This window comes from Apostichopus japonicus, chromosome 10 (genome assembly GCF_037975245.1).
Source record: "Apostichopus japonicus isolate 1M-3 chromosome 10, ASM3797524v1, whole genome shotgun sequence".
NCBI lineage: Eukaryota > Metazoa > Echinodermata > Holothuroidea > Aspidochirotida > Stichopodidae > Apostichopus > Apostichopus japonicus.
Window position 1 is genome coordinate 9,154,231 of NC_092570.1, and position 24,630 is coordinate 9,178,860.

Consider the following 24,630-nt stretch of genomic DNA (forward strand, 5'->3'; position numbering starts at 1 on the left):
AAATGACAGGGAATATAATTACCACTGAAATGATTACAAATAATGAAAAATAATGCTGAAAAATAAATGCAACTGAGTGAAAATCTTGTATAAAAATTTCAGTAAGAAAGAAATAACACTGACATTTAACAAGAAAGAAAAGAAAAGCTATAAGGTGTCCATGTCTTGTTCTTGAATCTTCCTTAAATATTAGACTCTTGCCAATGAAAGGCCCCAAGCCTCATACAAGATTATCTCTGCTATTAGAATATCCCACGGTACATGCTGGCTGATATCTGTCATTACGTGGCCCACAATACCCCAAGACTCATACAAGATTATAGCTGCTATTAGAATACCCCATGGTACATGCTGGCTCATATCTGTCACTACGTGGCCCACAATACCCCAAGCCTCATACAAGATTATAGCTGCTATTAGAATACCCCATGGTACATGCTGGCTCATATCTGTCACTACGCGGCCCACAATACCCCAAGACTCATACAAGATTATCTCTGCTATTAGAATACCCCATGGTACATGCTGGCTCATATCTGTCACTACGCGGCCCACAATACCCCAAGACTCATACAAGATTATCTCTGCTATTAGAATACCCCATGGTACATGCTGGCTCATATCTGTCACTACGCGGCCCACAATACCCCAAGCCTCATACAAGATTATAGCTGCTATTAGAATACCCCATGGTACATGCTGGCTCATATCTGTCACTACGTGGCCCACAATACCCCAAGCCTCATACAAGATTATAGCTGCTATTAGAATACCCCATGGTACATGCTGGCTCATATCTGTCACTACGCGGCCCACAATACCCCAAGCCTCATACAAGATTATAGCTGCTATTAGAATACCCCATGGTACATGCTGGCTCATATCTGTCACTACGTGGCCCACAATACCCCAAGCCTCATACAAGATTATAGCTGCTATTAGAATACCCCATGGTACATGCTGGCTCATATCTGTCACTACGCGGCCCACAATACCCCAAGACTCATACAAGATTATCTCTGCTATTAGAATACCCCATGGTACATGCTGGCTCATATCTGTCACTACGCGGCCCACAATACCCCAAGACTCATACAAGATTATCTCTGCTATTAGAATACCCCATGGTACATGCTGGCTCATATCTGTCACTACGCGGCCCACAATACCCCAAGCCTCATACAAGATTATAGCTGCTATTAGAATACCCCATGGTACATGCTGGCTCATATCTGTCACTACGTGGCCCACAATACCCCAAGCCTCATACAAGATTATAGCTGCTATTAGAATACCCCATGGTACATGCTGGCTCATATCTGTCACTACGCGGCCCACAATACCCCAAGACTCATACAAGATTATCTCTGCTATTAGAATACCCCATGGTACATGCTGGCTCATATCTGTCACTACGCGGCCCACAATACCCCAAGACTCATACAAGATTATAGCTGCTATTAGAATACCCCATGGTACATGCTGGCTCATATCTGTCACTACGCGGCCCACAATACCCCAAGACTCATACAAGATTATCTCTGCTATTAGAATACCCCATGGTACATGCTGGCTCATATCTGTCACTACGCGGCCCACAATACCCCAAGACTCATACAAGATTATAGCTGCTATTAGAATACCCCATGGTACATGCTGGCTCATATCTGTCACTACGCGGCCCACAATACCCCAAGACTCATACAAGATTATCTCTGCTATTAGAATACCCCATGGTACATGCTGGCTCATATCTGTCACTACGCGGCCCACAATACCCCAAGACTCATACAAGATTATAGCTGCTATTAGAATACCCCATGGTACATGCTGGCTCATATCTGTCACTACGCGGCCCACAATACCCCAAGACTCATACAAGATTATCTCTGCTATTAGAATACCCCATGGTACATGCTGGCTCATATCTGTCACTACGCGGCCCACAATACCCCAAGACTCATACAAGATTATAGCTGCTATTAGAATACCCCATGGTACATGCTGGCTCATATCTGTCACTACGCGGCCCACAATACCCCAAGACTCATACAAGATTATCTCTGCTATTAGAATACCCCATGGTACATGCTGGCTCATATCTGTCACTACGCGGCCCACAATACCCCAAGACTCATACAAGATTATAGCTGCTATTAGAATACCCCATGGTACATGCTGGCTCATATCTGTCACTACGCGGCCCACAATACCCCAAGACTCATACAAGATTATCTCTGCTATTAGAATACCCCACGGTACATGCTGGCTGATATCTGTCATTACACAGCCCACCATACACAGAATGGTGCAAAGGTCACTTAAGGCACTGTGTCTCATACAGGATAAGTACCTCATGACTGATGCGATGAGTATACCTGTTACTCAAGGCCCCACGATCCATGCAATTGAGTATCGGGGACAGTACCGTCCCCCAAATGCCACTGAAGGCATAAACTTACCGCCAACGGGTAATTTTGGACTTCCAGTCACAAACTGCAGGAACATTCTCTGTTCGTCAGCCTTGTATGATGAAAGTACGTCATAGAGGAACTTCACAGCTGGACTGAAATTCAAGAAACAAACTAATAGAACCTTGAGATCAAGCAATTTCATGTAAATTTAAATGTAAATTAGTGTATCACTTATGCAAAATGGACCACAGCATCATTCTATGGACCACAGCATTCCATTCAGGCATAATTTATATATATATATATATATATATATATATATATGTTTTTATATACATCAATCATTTTTATAAAATGTAATGAATCCACCAATATATGCTTCTGTTTGTTTACCTTACCATAAAGCACATGGCACCAAACTTTTGTACTGGACTCCAGTTGCCAATACCTGTAAATACATTACACATATTCTTTCTTTTCCCCATTCAGAGAGAATATTCTTATTCTTGATATTATCTGTTAATATATTTAAGATGTTGATTGAATTATGCTCAATTTGGTAATCCAATCACTCTAACATATTTGTATTTCACTACCTTGGAAGGGTTTATTTCTCAAGAAGCTTTCACAAAAAAAAAACACATAACAGAAGTGTTAGACACCACCATCGATCCCAGAAAATACACACACAGCTTGCTACCGTCGGTAATTAGACACTAGTGTATAGTCAGTACATACAGCTGCGTGCAAACCCACAGCAGTGTACAAACAATACAGCGATGGACATCTCAGGTCCAGCTAAAGATAACAAGGTATCACATTTCATTACTGTCTGCATTTTGTAGCGACACAAACAAAACGTCACTTGCAAGCGACAGAAAGTTAGCTTTTTCAGATGGCCGCACGCGGTTTGGGGCGAGTCTTCAATGCCTTTAAGATAACTCACCTGTCATGTGTGTAGCCATGATCTGGTCTGCAGCATTCTAACAGTATCTTGATGTCCCAAGGTTCACTATTGTCACCACAAAATAAGTTATCAAGCTACAGGAAAAAAAAAAAATATATAGCAACAATGTTTCTGAAAATATCGCACACATTTATACATACATAAATATATATAGTATTTTGTATAAAGACATCTTAGCCGATTTTCCTTCAATAATCTATGCCAACATTAAAAACATGCTATCATTTCATTAATACAAAGGCTTACTGATTCCTAACACAGCTCAGAAATGTCTTCTTTTTTTCCAGTTCACAATTCAAGTAACTATTTTGGTGGATATGACAGGACAGTTCATATTTAATGTCCGAAGTTTAACAGTGTTATCTTTGAAAAATTGTTGTCATGTTTATAATGGATGTCAGAAAGCTTTAACCAGAGTTGGAACAATTCCTAACTAGGTTCATCAATGTCCTTCTACATGGTAGGATGGAATTTGCCAGAGTATAATTAAAATCCCTAGCCCAAACGAAAAATCGTTCTCAATAATATGTTGCAATAAACTATTTTACATGGTTTCAATAGGCCTGTGATAATATTTAGTAAACGTCTTGAAAAGAATCAACCACGACGTACCTCCTCTGGATAGAAGCTCTGCAAATGTGCTAATGGGAATACTGACTCAAAGCCATCTTTGAATGATTCAAACTGCCTGGAAACACCTTCCACAAAAGTCCAATGAACTACCAACTGTAATAAAACACAGAATTGATTTAATATCTGAAGTAACAAGCTGAAATCTTGAGCTTGTTTTCACGCCTTTATTGGAAATGTGGGAAATGCGTCCAAATGGTCCCAAACATATCTGGCCCCACAAATTTGGGCCCAAAGAATGTGTCCCAAAATGCATTCGCAGTGGAAATAAAAATTTGGGCCCACCTGGCACAAAAATGGGCCTGGATTTTTTTTTGGCCCAGATGGCCTATATGTACCAGTTATCAACCAACAATCGTATACCGAGTTTGGCTACTAACGGTTGCAGAGTTATTGCCATAAATACACATGCCAACCTAACTGCATAGGTTCCTTTGCTTCCAGCACGGAACTATAAGTTTTAGTGTGGGTTAGGGTAATTAAAATAAAAACAGAATGCAAAATTGCATTGTGGTTTCGAAGTAACATGAGCAGTTTTCTTCATGAATCTGACATAATGTATAGTGAGGGTGTACATGCTTACAAGGTTTTTACAATTTGACCCCTGGTGACCCCAAATGACCCTTGACCTCCACCAAAAACAATAGGCTTCTTGTACTCAATGTTGTACTTCTACACACTTAATATGAGATTGGTCTGACCTTCCCTTCTTGAGATATTGTGTTTACAAGTTGGGTGTCAAAACGCACTCACACACACACGCCATCATGAATGCATAGGTTACGATTATCATCGAAACCAAATATCAGTTCATTATCATTTTTGGTTTGCAGTATAAACCAAACTTAAAATAAAAGTTTGGTCCACTGTACAAAATATAAACCTTCAGATTTGTATATCTTTTTTAATTTCAATGGATGCAATGTTTACGTTTGTCTAGGTCACCAGCAGCACTGCACCTTTTTTGAGCCTTGTAAAAAAGTGACTAAAAGTTCCCCCAAAAAACTCTTTTCTAGGAGGTTTTACCACTTAAATTTAAGATTAGATGAATACAAAAATCTCTGTGAAGCAGCCAGATTTGTTACTTGGGACTAGCCTCAGTGTTAGGATGGAATCTCATCACCGATGACCTACGACTATCAGAAGACAACATCATTGGCTAGACTCAAGTTTTTTGCATCTACAAAATGTCTTCTATTGAACTTTTCGAAACTGACCAGGAAAAATAAAAAAATAAACAAACAAACACCACAACACATCCTTGTCAAGGCGACAACGACCATGGTCATTGTATTAGATAATCTGACCCTAATGTCCATTGACAGCATTGATGACAATAGATAACATTTCTCACCCAATACATGTTCCCCAATGCTTGATAATAAACAGCCAACTGCTCCTAGTCACTAACAAAGTAAACCTTGAATTTATAAATGGTATGTCCCTGCTGATCACCTTTCAGCAGGCAGTCCCGTTTAACTCTAACAGCAATACAGTTTATTATGAAATTGGAAAGGTCTTTTATGTACATCCCAAATGGAGGCTCAATCCTCTCATCATGCATTTCACAGACTACCCATCAAATTAAGCATTTTTGTAATAAAAACGGACCACTCCATGATCCATATCCTGTTGGTTTAAATCATACATTTCAGCATAGACAAGGTATGTGTTACAATCACATTAACTAGAATCAGATGCTCAGATTTTTCCCTGATTTAAACAGCATCTTCATCTTAATTTGATGATATTTGAGACTTACAAACTGTTCTTGCTCAATAAGTTTTATTCAAAATGACACCATAAACTGCAAATGGCAAGTTAATTTCTGAACAAGAAAGCAGTAATTTTTATAAACATGCTACAAAGACCCCCCTTCCCCTCACCCCACCCCTCCATAAATCAGTCACCACGGTAAACAATTCATCAACTTTTCCAACAACTTCCTCAAGGGCTTCGGTTGCTAATAAAATATTACAATATTGTTTTTGAACCTGCCCAGTGTACAATACCGAATCCATACAATATTTCAGAAAGTAATTTTGACAAAAGAACAAAGCTGAAGTATATTCCAGATATTTTTCTCTCTCAAATGGTGAGGACCCTCACCTGAAGATAATCCTGGAGGTTGTGGATGGTGACACATTCGTCTTTGCCACCCTTTTTAAGTTCTATGGAGGGGTATCCTGGGAGGGTAAAATCTAGACCGAGGTCTTCAACAGAACTGCCATCCATTGTAAGATTTTCAAAGGCTTCCTGCAAGTCTGCTGCCGACTGAAGAAAAAGATTGAAAATATAAAAACTAGCGAAGAACCTGTATGAGTTCAAAGAGATGACAAATACTCATCAAAAAACATCTAAATATCATGAAAAATATTAATTTTATAATAATTCAGGGATGAGCCTGGGGTAAACAAAAAATCACGGAACTTTGCAAAAATTGCAGTATAGGCTCCAGTTTGCGTATGCTACAGTGTGTTAGGATAATAGTTTTTGTCACCGAGGTAGAAAAGAAACCACGGATATTCCGCAAATTCGCGGAAAAAGCTCATGCCTGATAATTAAGGGTAAAATCCATTCTAATTCTACCTGCAAATAATGACTCTTTGACCAATGAAAGGCCAAACTTTGCAAACTTGGAACAAGTTTAAAGACTAGTCCCAGACCAACCAAATTCAAGTCCGACTGAAAAGGAACATACAACAGCTTTGCGGTGCATGTTCCTGTCGTGCCCAATGATGAGCTAAGTTTTGTGTTTAGTTAGCATAATCTACAAACCCTGCTCCAAACTGTGTCCAATTTATCTCATTTGAAATTATTTCATGGTTTTCTACATGATAAATGAACAATTTAAAGAGCAAGGCATCACGTTTTAATATTGATGACGTCAATGACGAAAGTTCTGTTCTTGAATTACAAGTAGCTAAAGTTTGTGGGAATTCCAGTAATCCACAAAACTAGGCAACATTTCTTGTTCACCTAATCCACAAAATTAAAATATTTCTACAGCTAAAGAAAGAACTATGGAAAAGCCTAAAGGTATTATAAAAAATCCTAAGAATGTTTTCTCGCTTTTGCTACTGAAGAATCAGTAATTTTCAGCAGCAAACCTGGCGACAAACTCTGCTGAATTTCTTTTGCCCTCAAGCCAAAAACTCAAATATTTTTTGATTCATCGAGTGTGATGAAAATAATGACCGTACCATATCTTTGTCTTTAGCCAGTCTCTCTTTCTTGATGACGAGAGATTTCAGCTGATGGAAGGACTGTGAAAGAGTTGGGTCTATAAAACGCAGATCAAAGGATGTCAACATCTTCTCCTGGCCCAGCAGCCACTTGTAGAATGGTAAACTCAGAGGAATATCCAACTGTAAAGATCAAACATCGTAATTCATTCAGAGAGAACACATATGAACTGTGTGTGCGACAACAGGAGGAGACACATAGTCTCTTTAAACATGGTAAAGTCACTGATAAATGTTAAGGAAGTAAAGATTTCTCTAGGGTCAAATAATCAAGTCTCTGTGCAGTCAAGTATAATTATCTCTGACTCTTGACTCTTTTGACTGTTCCATAATTCTTGATATTAAATAAAAAATATCTGATAATTTTGGAAGACTGTGGAAAAGTTTCTACCAAGCACACAAGACAACAATAAACTAGCATCTTGTGATTACATATTGAAACTGAAATATTGGCTGTATTTTTCTCATGGCAAGCAAACTAAAAGCACTGGTATGAGTAAACAAGAATATTGTAGAATGAGAACTACTTATATTTTAGCTGCAGGGACTTACATGGTAAACTGACTTCCATTCCAGTAACTGAAATTAAAATTAGATTTCGCCTAAGCTATGGGCATATATACAAATTTCTTATTGCTAGCGAATTTCCATCAAAAAGAGTGACCAAACCAGTACAAAGAACAGACGATATTTATACAAAATGAAAGTTACAATCTTACCATTCTGGAGTCCATAAGAGCTTTCGCCATGAAACGACCTAAAAATTTGAATTTTGTCTTGACCTTTGACACAGCAGATGATTTGGCATTCCTCCCTAGCGGGGCTGGGAATAATCCATTGTGAGTGTGTATGTACCTCTTGCCCGAACCTCCATCTGAAGATAGACAGAAGAGACACAAAGGAAAGATTGATATAAAAAAAGAGATGTGGAAATTCCTTGTGTCTAACCATATTAATGTCACAATAACTCACATTTACACAAACAAAATAATGATTATTTCCTACAAGAGACTGTTCGGCCATCTGCAACTGAAAATGTTCCATTTGCATCATCATCATCATTGTACTAATAGGGAGTGTTAGCTCAGTGATTAACGCCGGTGCCTTTCAATCATAAGGTCCAGAGTTCGAGTCACTCCAAGATTAATGTACGTCGTCCAGTTACAGAGTTGTTGACAATTCATAATCATGGATGTTAAATATGAATCTAAGAGACTGACTTCGGTCAGCTTGCAGCTTTGATAAGCCAATGATGGCTTCTTCGTGAGTTCCTGCTTGCTGGAGGATCTAGAATACAATTGACCTGGTTCTCAGCCACTGGTCCTAGCATTGTGTTTAAAACAAAGGCAGGGAACAGGGAATGTAATATGCACACAAACTCCTAATGCAGATCAAAACAAAGGTGTCTGGGTATTGAAATTTCCAAGTGCCAAGATAGTCCAAATCTTTAGCAGATACATATTTGGAAGCATGTGACAGTTGAAGAAGGCTTAGCTAAGCTGTTAGTGGCACTGGGAAGTGACAAAACTGGCCGAATTTGGCAATTTATTGTCGTATTGTGACAGTCGGGAAATGTATTTTGTACTGCCATGCGATTATTTAGACAACATGAAAGACCTAACCATATATTTGTTTGATTACAAATAAGACTACTAATAGGGCAATGTGTTATGCAATTTTGCTGTACCTTTTGGCTCTGATATTGGGGCAGCTTCTCCTCTCCAGAGGTCCAGGTCGCTCCTCTGCAGCTCCTTGGAGACGAGAGCGTAAAACTCCAGAGTAGGGCCTAACCCGGTCCCTACCTCACTGTCGTACTGCACCTCGAGAATAGCTCTAGAACCTGCAAGGTCTTCCATTACTGACTCGGCTTGTTTCAAAATTTCAGTTCTTGAAACCGTTCTCTGCGATGGGGGAAAAAACGTATTTCTTTATCGAGTGACCATTGTCTGCAAGTTTTGTTTAACAATTAGGAGTTTATTCTAGCAGATTATTTCATAGAAGATTTAGCAATACATTTCTGAGTGGTAAGGGTTGACATTAGCTTTAGGGAGATACATTTTGTGTTGTAATTTACTCAACTTTGAGTGAGGTTATTTAAGGTTAACCAATCCTGAAGAGGTAGAGGTGTAAACCAACCATAACAATAAACAGATTGGGTAATTTGGCTGTCACTTTGCTGGGTTATTTCTTACATTTTCCAGTAAGTAACATACCTTCCGTTTGTCAAGCCTTGGTGCTACCCGTTCACTGGTGTCTGATGCCCCTAATTCTGGATTACTGTCTTGCAGTCTCTGCATGGCTCTGTCACGGTCAAAAGCTGTCCCGTAGAACAACATCTGGCGGGTTTCGAAAGGTAGCAGGAATGGGCTGAAATAGAACGCAGAGCAGTTATGTGTTAAAATCCCTGTGCACGACACAGACATCTCCGTTTGCACAGTAGCTCTGCAGCGAGGATAAAACTAGGGAGTGGTCAAAAACCGGTCCGGACCGGTTAGAATACAGAGGGAACTCAATAAACTGCTAGCTAGGAGTTGCATTCTTCTCAGAACTAATACGAGACTCACCATGAGATAGCGATTGCATTTAGCCAGGATGGTAAGTTACCGGTCATGATCACCAGCGGGTCTTGTAGCTGGCGGTTCGTCTTGGCCGTCAGTTTGCTGTTGATGAACTCGCTGCTGTTGGTTGCTGGTTGAGGAGCCACATCCTATATGGGTTAAATGAAACCATCAAATCAGTCAACAATAATGCACGCAGTATTTGTAGAGGTTTATGGAAGAGTGCAAACAATGATAACATTTAGTCTGGTGCCATCACATGCTCTGTATAGTTTAACTTGCCATACTATGTTCCTACACATATTCTTTTGTCTAGAATGGCTTTTGCTTCTGATCTGATGTCATTCAGCTACGTAGTCTACCGAACCAAAAACACTGTTTCCATTTGTGTCATCTTTTTTATCTTGATCAGAACCCTTTTTCAGATATAAACATCTAATTGGGTAGGTCTGAAGAAAACTAAATGAGTGGGTCCACCACTGGTTAGTGGGTCTGTTCATTGATGAGTGGGTCCACCACTGGTTAGTGGGTCTGTCCACTGATGAGTGGGTCCACCCACTGGTTAGTGGGTCTGCCCATTGATGAGCGGATCCATTCACTGGTTAGTGGTCTGTCCACTGATGAGTGGGTCCACCCACTGGTTAGGGGTCTGCCCACTGATGAGTGGGTCCACTCACTAATGAGTGGGTCTGCCCAATAATAAGTGGGTCTACTCAATGGATAGGTAACTTCTACTCATGAGGGAGCAACTCAGATTTCAAGATCTGGATAATATACAATATGACAATAACGAGGCTAACTATAAATGCACCATTGTTTAACAAGTATTTTACAAATTGAAAACACACATGACAGTTCCAACGTCTGTTGAGTCCATGCAATGTCCGCAATGGCGTAACTTCTTCTCTTTAGCACCAAACTTAGACATACCTTCCCCAAGACTTAAAACATATGACACTGATAAGGCAACCTAACAATGCATCTTTTTTCTTCTTCTTCAGTATTTTTACACATTGCAGACACACATGGAAATCATCCTTATTAAACTCACAGAATAGAGAGAGTTCCAATGTCTGTTGAGTCCATGCAATGTCCGTAAGAGAGTGACTGCTTCCAGAGACGGGTCTACTATGTTCTTCAGACAAGGCAGTGACGATGAAAGATAAGGCTCCAGGAGGGAATCAGACTGAGGACAAACACCATCTGTTAGACAAGTAAAATAAAATAATTAGAATATTTATAAACAAGTACTAATTGAGAACACACATGTTAAACAATGCCGTGGTACTCTGAGGTGGCAGGGTGGGAGTGTTTGGATTGCTATGTGTAACTGTAGACACAGGTGAACCTATGAGTTCCAAAGGTATCATCCACACTTAGTCACAGGGAATAATGTATCCTGTATCACATCACCAAATGTTATGCAACTTGTTATACAAGTGCAAAGATGTATGACAGTTTATGTACTCAGGTACTGTTATATTTTATACGAGACCAAATTCAGAGCTTTTTAAACTGCTACACGAAATCTGAACACTTAATTCTTCTCTAGGTTAGTGCAGCTGCTTATGAAAGGAGCAACTTATCAACTGGGCAGCTTTTGGAGTAATTTCAAAGAAATTACAAAGACTACAAACACACAGAGGGAGGGGGAGGGAGGGAGGGACGAAGGGAGTAAGGGAGGGAGGGAGGTAAGGAGGGAGGGAGGAAGGGAGAGATGGATTGTTGCAGAAACGTATAAACTGGTGACATGTGCAGAGAGTAGACGGCGCCCGGTCACCATCCTTTCTGGATCCTGCAAACTCCCACACACTTAGGTGAACCTTTCTCTTATGTATACCATTAAAACCTCCATGGTGTTGACTTTATTTAAATTTGACATCTTGGCAGTCGAAAGGGATGTCAATTGTTCAATCTCTTACTTCGTCCCTAAATGATTTTATGACATGATCGATCATCATACCTGGGGCCAACAGGTGTGGGTCGAAAATCGCTGTGGTCTTCGAAGGCAATCGTAAAAGGTTCGATATTGTTCTGAATACTAAGAGTACATACTGATTTCCATTGATTCCACAATAATTTTTGTCAGCCCCACACCTTCATACAGTATACATGTTTATAAGATGCTACATTGTCATTCATTATTTAAATGAAACGTGCTTTATCAAAGCAAAATCCATTGTGATGAGCTTTCGACATCAAATGTAGCATCAAAGACTCATCAAGATCAATGTGCATCGCTCTTTCAAGCTGCTGGGACTCACCAATCCAGAGTTCATCGTGTTTCCTGCCTTTGCCTGCGGCCTTGCTACCTCCACCCTGCTTGCCCTTCTTGGATGAAACTGACGTAGAGGAACTTGCTCCTGGACTAGACTGCTTGCTCTCCTGTGCCGGTCGGTACCTGTGAAGATGGAAATGGGAAGCATGTCAGTGTACGATACCAGTTATAACTAAACGCTTTGATAAGTTTTAAATTATTTGTTATGCCCCACAAACTGGAACTGGAAACTGGAATCTATTAGGCAGTGTCTTGTTTGGTGGTGCCTGCTACTAAGGATAAGTTTAATGATTGTTAAAAGAAAGATACTTATTTATTACTTCAGAACCTGCAACTTGCACAGGGACAATAAATATGACGAACAATGCCAAGGCAAATCAGTTCATAACAGTTCACTTTATTTTTAATCCATCGGAAACAGAGATATGCTTTATTGGTTTAAAAGGTTAGTAGCTTGCTAGTTCAGAGCAGTTTTACCAGTTCTAGCCACATAGCTGCTAACCTCAAAAAAAAAAAAAAAAACTTATTACAAGGCCAAGTAAAAATGAATCAAAGTTTCTAAATTTGACCTAGATGACATATCTTGGGAGAAGTTTTTGGATTGCACCCTTTTCTTGTTTTCCTTAGAAAAACAAGAAAATTTATAAATCACATATTGCTGTATACACTAATAGTAAGATTGCTCTTCTAAGAGAATTCCAAACATGACATCACAGAGCCAAACTTGCATGCTTTCACTTGTAGGAGCGGTATTTTGAGAATATTGTTATTACAACATCATTGACATTTACCTTATTTTATGTGTTGTTAGCCAGAGCCTGGCCCTTCCGAGAGGACTGCATATTGTTTTATCAACACCATTGACATTTACCATATTGTATGTGTTTTGACCCAGAGCCCGGCCCTTCCGAGAGGATTGTATATTGTTTTATCAACACCATTGACATTTACCATATTGTATGTGTTTTGACCCTGAGCCCTGCCCTTCCGAGAGGAGCACATATAGTTATTGCAACACCATTAAATGACATTTACCATATTGTATGTGTCTTGACCCAGAGCCCTGCCCTTTACGAGAGGATTGTATATAGTTATTGCAACACCATTGACATTTACCATATTGTATGTGTTTTGACCCAGAGCCCTGCCCTTTCTGAGAGGATTGCATATAGTTACACCATTGACATTTACCATATTGTATGTGTTTTGACCCTGAACCCTGCCCTTCCGAGAGGATTGTATATAGTTATTGCAACACCATTGACATTTACCATATTGTATGTGTCTTGACCCAGAGCCCTGCCCTTCCGAGAGGAGCACATATAGTTATTACAACACCATTGACATTTACCATATTGTATGTGTTTTGACCCAGAGCCCTGCCCTTCCGAGAGGAGCACATATAGTTATTGCAACACCATTAAATGACATTTACCATATTGTATGTGTCTTGACCCAGAGCCCTGCCCTTCCGAGAGGATTGCATATAGTTATTGCAACCCCATTGACATTTACCATATTGTATGTGTCTTGACCCAGAGCCCTGCCCTTTACGAGAGGATTGCATATAGTTATATCAACACCATTGACATTTACCATATTGTATGTGTTTTGACCCAGAGCCCTGCCCTTCCGAGAGGATTGCATATAGTTATATCAACACCATTGACATTTACCATATTGTATGTGTTTTGACCCAGAGCCCTGCCCTTCCGAGAGGATTGCATATAGTTATTGCAACCCCATTGACATTTACCATATTGTATGTGTCTTGACCCAGAGCCCTGCCCTTTACGAGAGGATTGCATATAGTTATATCAACACCATTGACATTTACCATATTGTATGTGTTTTGACCCAGAGCCCTGCCCTTCCGAGAGGATTGCATATAGTTATATCAACACCATTGACATTTACCATATTGTATGTGTTTTGACCCAGAGCCCTGCCCTTACGAGAGGATTGCATATAGTTATATCAACACCATTGACATTTACCATATTGTATGTGTTTTGACCCAGAGCCCTGCCCTTCCGGGAGGATCGCATATAGTTATTACAACACCATTGACATTTACCATATTGTATGTGTTTTGACCCAGAGCCCTGCCCTTCCGGGAGGATTGCATATTGTTGTTTCAACACCATTGACATTTACCATATTGTATGTGTCTTGACCCAGAGCCCTGCCCTTCCGAGAGGATTGCATATAGTTATATCAACACCATTGACATTTACCATATTGTATGTGTTTTGACCCAGAGCCCTGCCCTTACGAGAGGATTGCATATAGTTATATCAACACCATTGACATTTACCATATTGTATGTGTTTTGACCCAGAGCCCTGCCCTTCCGGGAGGATCGCATATAGTTATTACAACACCATTGACATTTACCATATTGTATGTGTTTTGACCCAGAGCCCTGCCCTTCCGGGAGGATTGCATATTGTTGTTTCAACACCATTGACATTTACCATATTGTATGTGTTTTGACCCAGAGCCCTGCCCTTCCGAGAGGATTGCTCTCGTCGTCTGTGTCCCTGTCGTCCTCCGAGGAGGCAGAAGCACCGCTGGAACCACCGAACTGCTTGATCGCTTGGTAAACCGTCATGTTGTAAGGCAAGAGATGATCTCCGATGAAGAACTGTAGCTTGTGTTTGATGTTGGTATTGGAACTAGCAAAAGCAGCAGCCTGAATCGAGACAACAAGGAAAGCCAGTTGGCGATGGTGATTCATTTGCCATACAAGTTGCTCAGAATTCCACATAACTATCTATGACTCATGTAGAGCAAGTAAGTTAAATTTGTCCAAAAATTAAGTGAGAACCAGAAGAGGTCAGCAATTTTCAGCTCTTATTTGTAGCACTCTCCCTTGTGGGGCATCAACCATCTTATCCCACTGGTCAGGATTTTACAGTATCAAATTTTTATTCCAAAAATGTTTCAATATCCAGAAAGAACAGTCTTCCCTATGTGAAATATAGACACAAAGATGTATGAATAAAAGAATATTTTCTTTGACTAATTTGAGCTAGGAAATCACCTCTGCTACAGAACCATCCCTTTAATAATTGTTTATTAATGAATGAGAGTTACAATGTATTGTTTATAATACTCAAAAGTATTTTCACAATCTACTGCCAAAGCAAGAGTCATCTAGTATAAATCTCAGGGAGAATGGGAATTTTTGAGCCCATGTGACATAACCTGTTGACCCCTTGAAGTTCAGAGGTTAAAAACTCATAACCACAGTGTCCATTCATGTTTAAAGCAACACTCTCAAGAAGATTTCATTTCCTGGATGATTGTATGTTTTGCTGAAGACCTAAAGAGCCCCTTCACAAAACTAAACAGAACTGAATTTGACCAAATTTTGTTCACCAATACAAAATCATAGCACTGGAAAACTCACAGATTTAATTGTAGCTTTAATTTGGAAGTTATCATGTTTAATAGGATTTCAGGCTTTGACACCTGTTAACCTCACTTGACCTTTGACCTCTACCAATTTCGATAGGGTTTTTTGCACTCACCAAGCTGGATCTACATATTAAGTATGATAATTCATGTAATATGCACTTCTTGAGTTATTGTGCTTACAAGTTTTTTCAGACTGACTTAAAATGTTGATCGCATATGACCTTTGACCTCCACTAATTTCAATAGGGTTCTTGTACTAACCAACCTGGATCTGCATACCAATAACATAATCCCTTCAAAACATCATCACAAATTGCCTCTTCTACCCAGGTCACAAAGGTCAAGACTGTGATTAGGTTAAGAATGAAAGCTATTGCTACTCAATGTGCATAATATATCATGCTTTTGTTATTAAATTACTTCATTCTTGGCTGGGCCTTGTCACATTATTTTGTACACCAGCCCCCTCCAATGCCCCCCTCCCCCCTCCAATGCCCCTCCTCCCCCACCGCTTCAGATATTTCCCTCCTGGTCCTCCCTGCCTCTTTCAGATAACTCACTAATGTTTCATCGATATCATCGTCTGATACGTCTTCCTCGCTATCTTCATCGTCTTGCCTGATCCTGCCGTAACCTCGGATCACCAGGTACCTCTCGATGGCCTGCACCAGAGCCAGCGGGTCGATCTTGACCGCACCTCCGCGCCATTTCCTCAAGTTGGAACAAGCTGGGTGTCTTTCTAGTTGGCACTGTAATTAGAATTCATTTTGAACTTATTATCTTAATTTATGCCGATGGAATTTGAAATTCATCTTTCTGGACCGAGAGAGAGAGAGTCATTAGAATTATGCAGGTCAAAGAGAGATATACCCTGAGAGATGAACATTCGATAAAAGAGGAGATATTATGCTCTATTCCTTGCCCAATTCACACAAACCTTGAACCACACTGCCCCCATACCATTATAATATAAATGGTGCAGGGGGTGGGGGGTTGAGGGGGGAATATGTGGGAGATACAGACAATCTCCTCAAATTGGCAACTTCTCACAGAAAAATACTTCTCAACAAAAGCAAACCAATTATAACTGATACTTGTTAAATAGTGACGACTAAAATTATCGATACAAAAAAAAATAAAAACTGTGGCGTAACATAGAGACAAATTACCTTTAGTTGATGCGTATTGAAGAATTTGAGGGCTTGTGAACCCCTGCTACCGGTCCCCTCCACACCAGGGAGGTCATGAACTTTAACTGGAAACTGCTCCAGATGGCTGATGCAGCCATTAACCTTGCTCACCAGGGACACGTAAGGAGGGGTCTGGGAAATATCAAGCTGTATCATTGGAGGGCCGTCTGGCAACTGTGAGAGACGAGAACAAAATGAAATTTGAATGCTCTCTCTCTTCCAACGAACGAATAAGACTTAAAGGGTTTGAAGACTCTCGCACAAACAAACGTCTGATGTCGGTAATCTGACCTAGTTTCGAATGAGGTGTAAAAGTGTTAGACACCACCATCGATCCCAGAAAATACACACACAGCTTGCTACCTTCGGTTATTAGACACAGTGTACAGTCAGTACATACAGCTGTGGTCAATACCTACAGCACACTGTACAAACGATACAGCGATTGGACATCTCAGGTCCAGCTAAAGATAACAAGGTATCACGTTTCATTAGTGTCTGCATTTTGTAGCGACAAGCAGAAAACTTCACTTGCAAGCAACGGAAAGGTAACTTTTTCAGAGCGCGGCACGCGGTTTGGGGCGAGTCTTCAATGCCTTTAAGGTCTCAAGGGTTAAGCAATCTTCTCCATTTTCATGTTTTAAAAATGTTCTTTTTTTTTATGATGCAAATAGAGGTTGGGAATTCTAGTTGGGAAAAGAGATATTGGCAAGAATCAGTTTGAGACCAGTGACCTCTAGAATGGGACTTTTTCATTTTTCAATAGATTTTTAGGACTCTACCCTTCTCTAAGTCTCATTTACATTTTTGTTAATGTTTATTCATGTTGAATGATTTGTCTTTTCATAATAATGGATAATTATCCCCAAAATTCATGACAGTTTCTTACATTGTTTGTAAGATATTACAAAACAGAAAGAAACAAGTTTCCCTCAGAGAACTTATTGGTGATAAATAAACCATGAGGACACACATCCATTAGAAGAAAATTTCTGTACAAATAATTATCCGCATTTCTTTAATGCAATTTGTGTCTCCAATACAAGGATTGGCCCTTCACAACATAACTTTGTTTTTTGGCACTCTCAATCACACTAACTAATCACATGCAGAAAATTATCACATTATAATAAAAACGAATCATCAAAAAAATAATAAAAATAAATACTATATGGAATAGAAAAATGCAATGAATACACAAAATAAAATAATACTTACAGGACATTTTAAGAAAACGTGGAGAAAATGTTGAAGTCGTTTTTCCCTATTTTTACCGGAACCACTGACTAGGAATGTCAGTAGCTTGCCTACCAGTCCACTGTGAAGAATCTCAAATGCTGAGACGTCTGAACCTGTGAGGATGGCTGCTATACCTCTTAGTATCTCTATATTGGATTCACCCTGTCATGAAGAGAAAATGTTAAAACTTGACACCATCGATTGAATATACGGTAAATGAACATAACCTATAAATATAGTTTATCAACAAAATGGATTTAAGTTTAAAGCAAAAGGTGATCCGAAAAAGAAAAAAAAATTATAAATGGCTTTGTAGCAGCACTGCATTTTCCACTGAAGTATATTTAAAGGCATATCTTAGAATGATTAATGGTGGCAAACAATGAACAACTTATATTGTCTCTAACTCAAGATACGGTGGATTGATTGGAAGTTATTTTGACTGGTTAAACCTTCAACTAATCAAGACACTTGGATCTCAGTAGGTGGTAGTCTGTAATGTCACTTGGGCAAATGCTCTTCAAAAGCGTCAATTATGCTTATTATAATCTTTTGGTTGATTTAGATCCAAAACATTGAAGAAAGAAAAAATTCTTCACATATATGGAATCCCATTCAAGGCCAGTAGTAATCAATATAACCGATGGGACGATTGAATCCAAAAGTTCTACAAAAATGGGTCACATCAGGACTGCTCATAAATCTAGTTCTGGGTTTTCTTTGATTTTTCGAGCACCTTTTGCGAGCATTCTTCAGTCATGTTGGCCATTTATGAATGGTTATGTCTCTCTGCAGGGTGGTTCCCTAGCATATAATGTTATTAATTACCTCTGGTTTGAGCTCATCCACAGAAGCACAAAGTTTATTCAGAAGGGTTAAAGCTGGATGGCTCTCGGAAGAGACCTCTTTGTCAAAGTACTGGCTGATGAACTTCACAGCTGACGGAAAAGGAAAAGAGAAAAGTCGAAACGGCGAAAGCAACTTGGCAACTTGCTACTGGTCACTGGCTAACTTGAGACTGAATTATCAGTACCCTCTAACCCCATGACAAGAGTATGTCAAACCTAACTAAAATAACATGCCCACAAGATTCCTTCAGCTTTCCCTCAACTAGTAAGAACATGTGCATAGTGAGATATGTTGCAACGAAGACAAAACAGTTTAAAGGGAACAAAAGAGCAGAATAGATATTGGACTTGATACATGATCATCAGTACATCTGAGCGCTCTTTGAGCAATGATCTCTTAAACTTACTCAAATCGTAACATACACTGTAGGGTCTTCATACTCTCTCCCCTCAAGCCCCTCCCCCTTGCAAATTACAGGCCTTCAAGTCGAGTAACTAGGATCGACAAATAAACTTGCAATTAAGGGGGATATTGCCAATTAACACTTTGACTTTTTAAAACATAACTAACTTTGAGCAAGTCAAACTACGAATTCCCCCTACACTAACTATCCTTCAATTCCTGCTAACTCCTTCCTCCCCTTGACCTTTGAACTTGAAGCATTTAAATCCACTCACCTTGATCCTTGATCCACTTCTTGACCTTCTCTTTCTGGGCGTTATTAGTCGCCTCACGTTTTGCTAACTCTAGGGATCTGTCTGGCAGGTGGCCCGGTCGGAGACCCAGCAGGCCACCGCCCTGCGACGACGGGGACGATCCCGGGTTGGCAAGTGATGCATTCTGGGATTTTCCCCAACGTGACAAACTCAGACTTGCTAGGAAGGATGTCCTGGAGCTATTACTGTTGCTCTTGCCTGAGAAAGTCAAGCGATAAGAGAGGTGAAAGGTCAGAGAAAGGTCAGATTACCTCGGTTAAGTCGTTTTGGATCAGCTCATTTGCTCTCCCATCGATGATTGTCTCATCATAATTTACCTTCACAGTTGGTTTTTGGGATAATGTTACAAAATGCACGTACCAAAGAACTAGAGCACCAAATGTTACTGTCAGCCACAATTTATTCAAACATTACCACAAAAGATTTTAAGTGACCTTTGCACTCAAGACTTCTGAATAGCCTTAAGCTCACGTGACAGAGTGCAGGCTGTGTGAACTAGTTTCCAAAAACACTGTTAATGCTGCCAGCGAAAAAAAAACCTAGACTATCTGTGCATAATTTTTATCCAATCATATATCAACAGAAACAATTAATTCAATGAATGACAGAAAGTTTAAAACAAGGTACTTTTGATTGGATATTTCAACATAAAAGCTGGACAATGTCGTTGTACAAGTTTCTGGTCATTCATAGTTTCCCATATATTGTAATATTTCCATCTACATCATGATGGGAGCTGGTACATCCGTAAGTGGACTTTTGACTTTGAATTAGATACAAAAGTTTCACAGAGGGCCAGCAAGATCAATTTCACGCCCACACCCAGGTGATACCAACCACAGTAAGTTGCAACTTTTGTGAATACTCCAGTCACTTTGTGTATCACCCTTCCCAGGTGTTTTCTACAACTTTCAAACCTTGGCCATAAAACGCTGTTTGATCTGAACTCCACATTCCACAAAAATGACAATAATCTATTACTTATTGTAAAACCATTATGGTAAATATAACCATTCACTCCTGCTGAAAAACATAAAGATAAGACTCAACAACTTGTTTTACATGCTGTGTACTCTTCTGTGACTGTGAAAATATCTTTCAAATTGTCTTTTTGATTCTACTAATTTTCTCTTTAAAGTTTTTCTACAGTCTACCCAACATGTCCCCCTCCCTCCCCTCCACCCTATATCCCCCTCCCCCTCCACCCTATATCCCCATCCCCTCCACCCTATATCCCCCTCCCCCTCCACCCTATATCCCCATCCCCTCCACCCTATATCCCCCTCCCCCTCTATCTCACTCCCCTCCACCCTATATCTCCCTAACCCTCCACCCTCACCCTCCACCCTCATCCCCCGCCCCTCCACCCTATATCTCCATTATATTGTAATCTGTTCTGGTGACATTGCATGGACTGAAACTAAAGCAAAACTGAATAACTGATGAGGGGTCATTAAACCATTAAAATCACCATCATGAGAAGATGCCGATTACTTACTAGCTGGTGTACCTTTGTTCTTTGCCGCAGCGGACCCCCTCGATGAGCTCGAAGAGGCTCTTGAGGATCCGCTGGTGAGGGAACTGGAACCAGACAGAGGTCTCCCTGTGGGTGTGTCTGTAAGGTCGTGTGACTGGCTTGCCTCCTCCAGGTTGGACTGACGACTCTTGCGACCAGAGACTCTCTTTGGAGGCCTCTTCAGTTTGAGTGGATCGCTCAGTCTCCTATGAAAATAAGAACATGAGTTATGCTGCTGAGAATCCATTTGAAATAAAAAAGCTGATTACATTTCCTTAAAAGGTGATAGTATTCAAGTTGCGTTTCTCTCATGCAAATTGCTTCGGTAACTGGTATGTATGAACCAATCAGGCACCAGATTTTTCTTGAATGGTTCCAAACAGCTGTTGCCAAGGTTACATGATCAGAGTCTTACACACACTTGGCTACTTTTGGGTTTACGAAATAGAAATTACGGACTGTTTCCTATTTTCTGTTCTTTCGTTGGTATTGCAAAATATATCCAGTGTCATACTGCAGTGATGTTTAATGGGGTGTACCACGAAAAAGTGGTCAGACCTTGGCATTCACTACAGTCAATCTTTACTTCTAAAACAACCACTGATTTTCTGTAATGGCCACAGTTTTTATTATTCATATTCTTCATACTCATCTATATTGTATTTTATTCTGCAGTTTTTTACTGTTACATAGCGTTTTAGAGCACTTTTGTGGATTTTACGCTTTATAAAATAAATTATTATTTTCATTTAATTTTCCATTTCCTCAATGTTTATATAATAATAAAATTATTATTAAATTATTATTACAGTCAACAGTCACTTCTGCAGATATGGAAGTTTGAAGTTAAACAGACAAATCCTATTTGTATGTGAAAGGTACAAACCCCAGAAGTGCTAACCATCTGTGGAAGAGTGGGTTAAATGTGTATAACGAGCATAGCATACTGGTATACAGACCAGCCATTCTGGGTACTTACCCTTGTGGCACGCCATCTGAATTGAGACCCACTTCCACATCATTGCTATCTTGGGGTGGCGTCTGGAATGACGTGGCAGCATTGCTACCGCTGGTGGTCGATCGTTTGGTGGGTGGGGTCTTGTCTGCCTCTATCGGGGCCTCTGCGAGTAACTTCACTTGATGCATTACCCCTAATGAAAGGAATTAGTCAATTAACTGGACTCGATGCAAAGCTTGATGTTGATATTTAACAGAAAAGAGCAGTAATGCTGCAGAGTCTGGATGCTTGTCATTTGATGCCCAGAGTATCAGGTTAAACAGGTAGGTACTGTAGATAGTAGTAGCTCCCTGATCAGCTCTGCAGTTAGTACCTGACACTACCTAAGATGATCAACATCATGTGTTGACATACTTCACTAGCTATGCTTGAGGGCATTTTTGGAAGGTAAGCAATCATGTAAAGTGGTCATAGCCCCTGTGAGGTTGACATTTAGACATAGCTTTTGATAAGAGATGCATGCATTATGCACCAAAAAAAATGCAAACCTTCTCTAAATTTGTCTGATATGTTACCCAGCAAGAATAAGTAACTTCTGTGAACAATTCCACACCGTACCCAATGACAAACTGTCACAAGAACCAAGAGGGGCTGGTAACAGAAATTGAAACACATGTTGCTGTCAAGCATCGACACATAGAAAGTGACAACTGTACTTGCTTTTCAAGAAGGAAAACTTGACAAAAACCGACAACCACAACGAGACGGAATAATAGCTTGAAGGTTTCCTTCATAATTAGCTATTATTAAATTTCAACACAAAGATATGAAATGAGAAATGACTGATGAAATGAAAGGTAGTGCCAAGGATTTCATCTACTTTGTAGTTCTGTAACATCACACTCCACTATTCAAGGATTTGCACCTCAGAGGGGGGGGGGGGTAACAGTTTGGGGGGGGTGGAGGGCAACAGTTTAAGGGAATGCTCTTACCTTCTCTTCTGAAGAAGACGTGGAATATATCGGGCAGTTTCTGCATGAGGATCTCAGCCATCTGTAGGGCTCCAACCACTACCTTCAGGTCCTGAGATGACATCATAGCTGCTATATGACTGATAGGGGACAAGAAATCATAAAAAGAAAATAATAATAATTAAGTCAACCACTCGCATTGTGAAAGGCAATGTCATCCTTTCACATATATATATATATATATATATATATATATATATATATATATATATATGTATATATATATATATATATATATATATATATGGTCATATTCACAATCAGTGGTGTAACTTTCAATATTTAATAGTCCAAAGAACCACCCCATCTTTTTGTTATGATTCGGTGGTCAAAATATGGTGAAAATGTGCTAGTTCAGCTGTTCACTTTCAAATGCAACAATTTTTTAAGAGGGAAACAGTGGTTGGAGCAAAGGATCAAAGAGGGCCACAATGACACTAATACCTAGATTGGGCAGAGTGCAGCGTCGATCTATAGGGTGTTCAAGCCTAAGGCCTTACGAGCCTGCATACCACAAAAGAGCAAGATTGTGAGTAAAATATATTTTTGGGTGGACCATATGGAAATCATTGCCTGGCTGGACTTTGGACATGGACTGCCCTAATGAGAATCCTGATATGGGCTACTTTCCCCGCTTACCTTGAAACAGCTAAATTTTGTAGAACTTCTCTGAGTAGGTCTGGTTTTGCAAAATACACCATCCTCAACAGTGATTTTAAACACTTGTGCTTCACAGCTGGTCCCGCCTACAAAAGAGGTAAAAACAAGATTTTTTTTAGTAAATTGATACAATTTGAACCTGTACATAGTTCATGGAACAATGTAGTATTTGGATTTTGCATAACAAATAGCTAAATTTAAGATTTAAGAATTTAAGATTACCAAGATTCTGTGTACTAAAACTGCTTTGCATGTCTCCATATGTGGTGCAATTTGGACGCTATGCTAGATTAATCATTCTGTTGTGAGGTTCTTAAGATCCAACTAAGTGCCATGTAAAATACCAAACTCGACTAATTAGGATGAGGGTTTATTAGACCACATGTCTGGATTTCATTCAGCTTTCAAGTCTCATATGGAGAGGAACACAGAAAAATGACTTGATCAAGTCTAAGATGACATCATACAGCTATGTGTGTGCTACATTTGCCCTTTTGTTTTTGCTGTATTTACTGCAACTTTTATTTCCTTTAAGGGTGATAGATTTTGCAAATGCTCTTAACATGACCTAAGGATGACAATTTGTTTAAGTGTCATTTCTGCTAATATTGAACCTTGAAAAATGGGAAGCAAAACATAAAAGGTGTCAGATCCGTGTAGCACTCTTTCATCACAGACACGACTTTTCAGGATATCTCGCAAACAGAGCAAGATTTGTCTTAGCTGCTTGGAGGCGGTGGATCTCTGTCAGCTTAGCTAAAGATGATGGTTGGGTGTCTGTGTCTCCTAACAGCAAATGACAGCTTTTTTATTTATTTTTTAGCCTAAGATCCTGCTAGGATCGAAACGTCAGGCCAACTTACTTTTACACATTCTCTTTCACAGGCTCTCTAGTGGATAAGCAGTTTTCTAACAGTTTTATTTTATTTTGCTTTTAAACAAGAGAGTGAAACTAG

General features: G+C 39.7%; 1 protein-coding gene across 4 annotated transcripts in view; it reads right to left on the minus strand.

Moving 5' to 3' along the window:
- LOC139975228 (E3 ubiquitin-protein ligase TRIP12-like) overlaps window positions 1–24,630 on the minus strand; it is a 72,717-nt gene that overhangs the window by 4,912 nt on the left and 43,175 nt on the right. For all 4 annotated transcript variants that reach the window (XM_071982971.1, XM_071982969.1, XM_071982970.1 and 1 more), the window contains 21 exons: window positions 23,654–23,760; window positions 22,976–23,094; window positions 22,005–22,176; window positions 21,008–21,231; window positions 19,471–19,707; window positions 18,773–18,882; window positions 17,924–18,106; window positions 16,685–16,879; window positions 16,076–16,264; window positions 14,570–14,787; window positions 12,079–12,215; window positions 10,866–11,017; window positions 9,821–9,963; window positions 9,470–9,623; window positions 8,944–9,157; window positions 7,976–8,130; window positions 7,215–7,379; window positions 6,121–6,285; window positions 3,994–4,107; window positions 3,361–3,455; window positions 2,463–2,566 (listed from right to left, as the gene is read on the minus strand). In XM_071982971.1, the coding sequence (XP_071839072.1) occupies window positions 2,463–2,566; window positions 3,361–3,455; window positions 3,994–4,107; window positions 6,121–6,285; window positions 7,215–7,379; window positions 7,976–8,130; window positions 8,944–9,157; window positions 9,470–9,623; window positions 9,821–9,963; window positions 10,866–11,017; window positions 12,079–12,215; window positions 14,570–14,787; window positions 16,076–16,264; window positions 16,685–16,879; window positions 17,924–18,106; window positions 18,773–18,882; window positions 19,471–19,707; window positions 21,008–21,231; window positions 22,005–22,176; window positions 22,976–23,094; window positions 23,654–23,760 (3,352 nt within the window). The remainder of the gene's footprint in view (window positions 1–2,462; window positions 2,567–3,360; window positions 3,456–3,993; window positions 4,108–6,120; window positions 6,286–7,214; window positions 7,380–7,975; window positions 8,131–8,943; window positions 9,158–9,469; window positions 9,624–9,820; window positions 9,964–10,865; window positions 11,018–12,078; window positions 12,216–14,569; window positions 14,788–16,075; window positions 16,265–16,684; window positions 16,880–17,923; window positions 18,107–18,772; window positions 18,883–19,470; window positions 19,708–21,007; window positions 21,232–22,004; window positions 22,177–22,975; window positions 23,095–23,653; window positions 23,761–24,630) is intronic.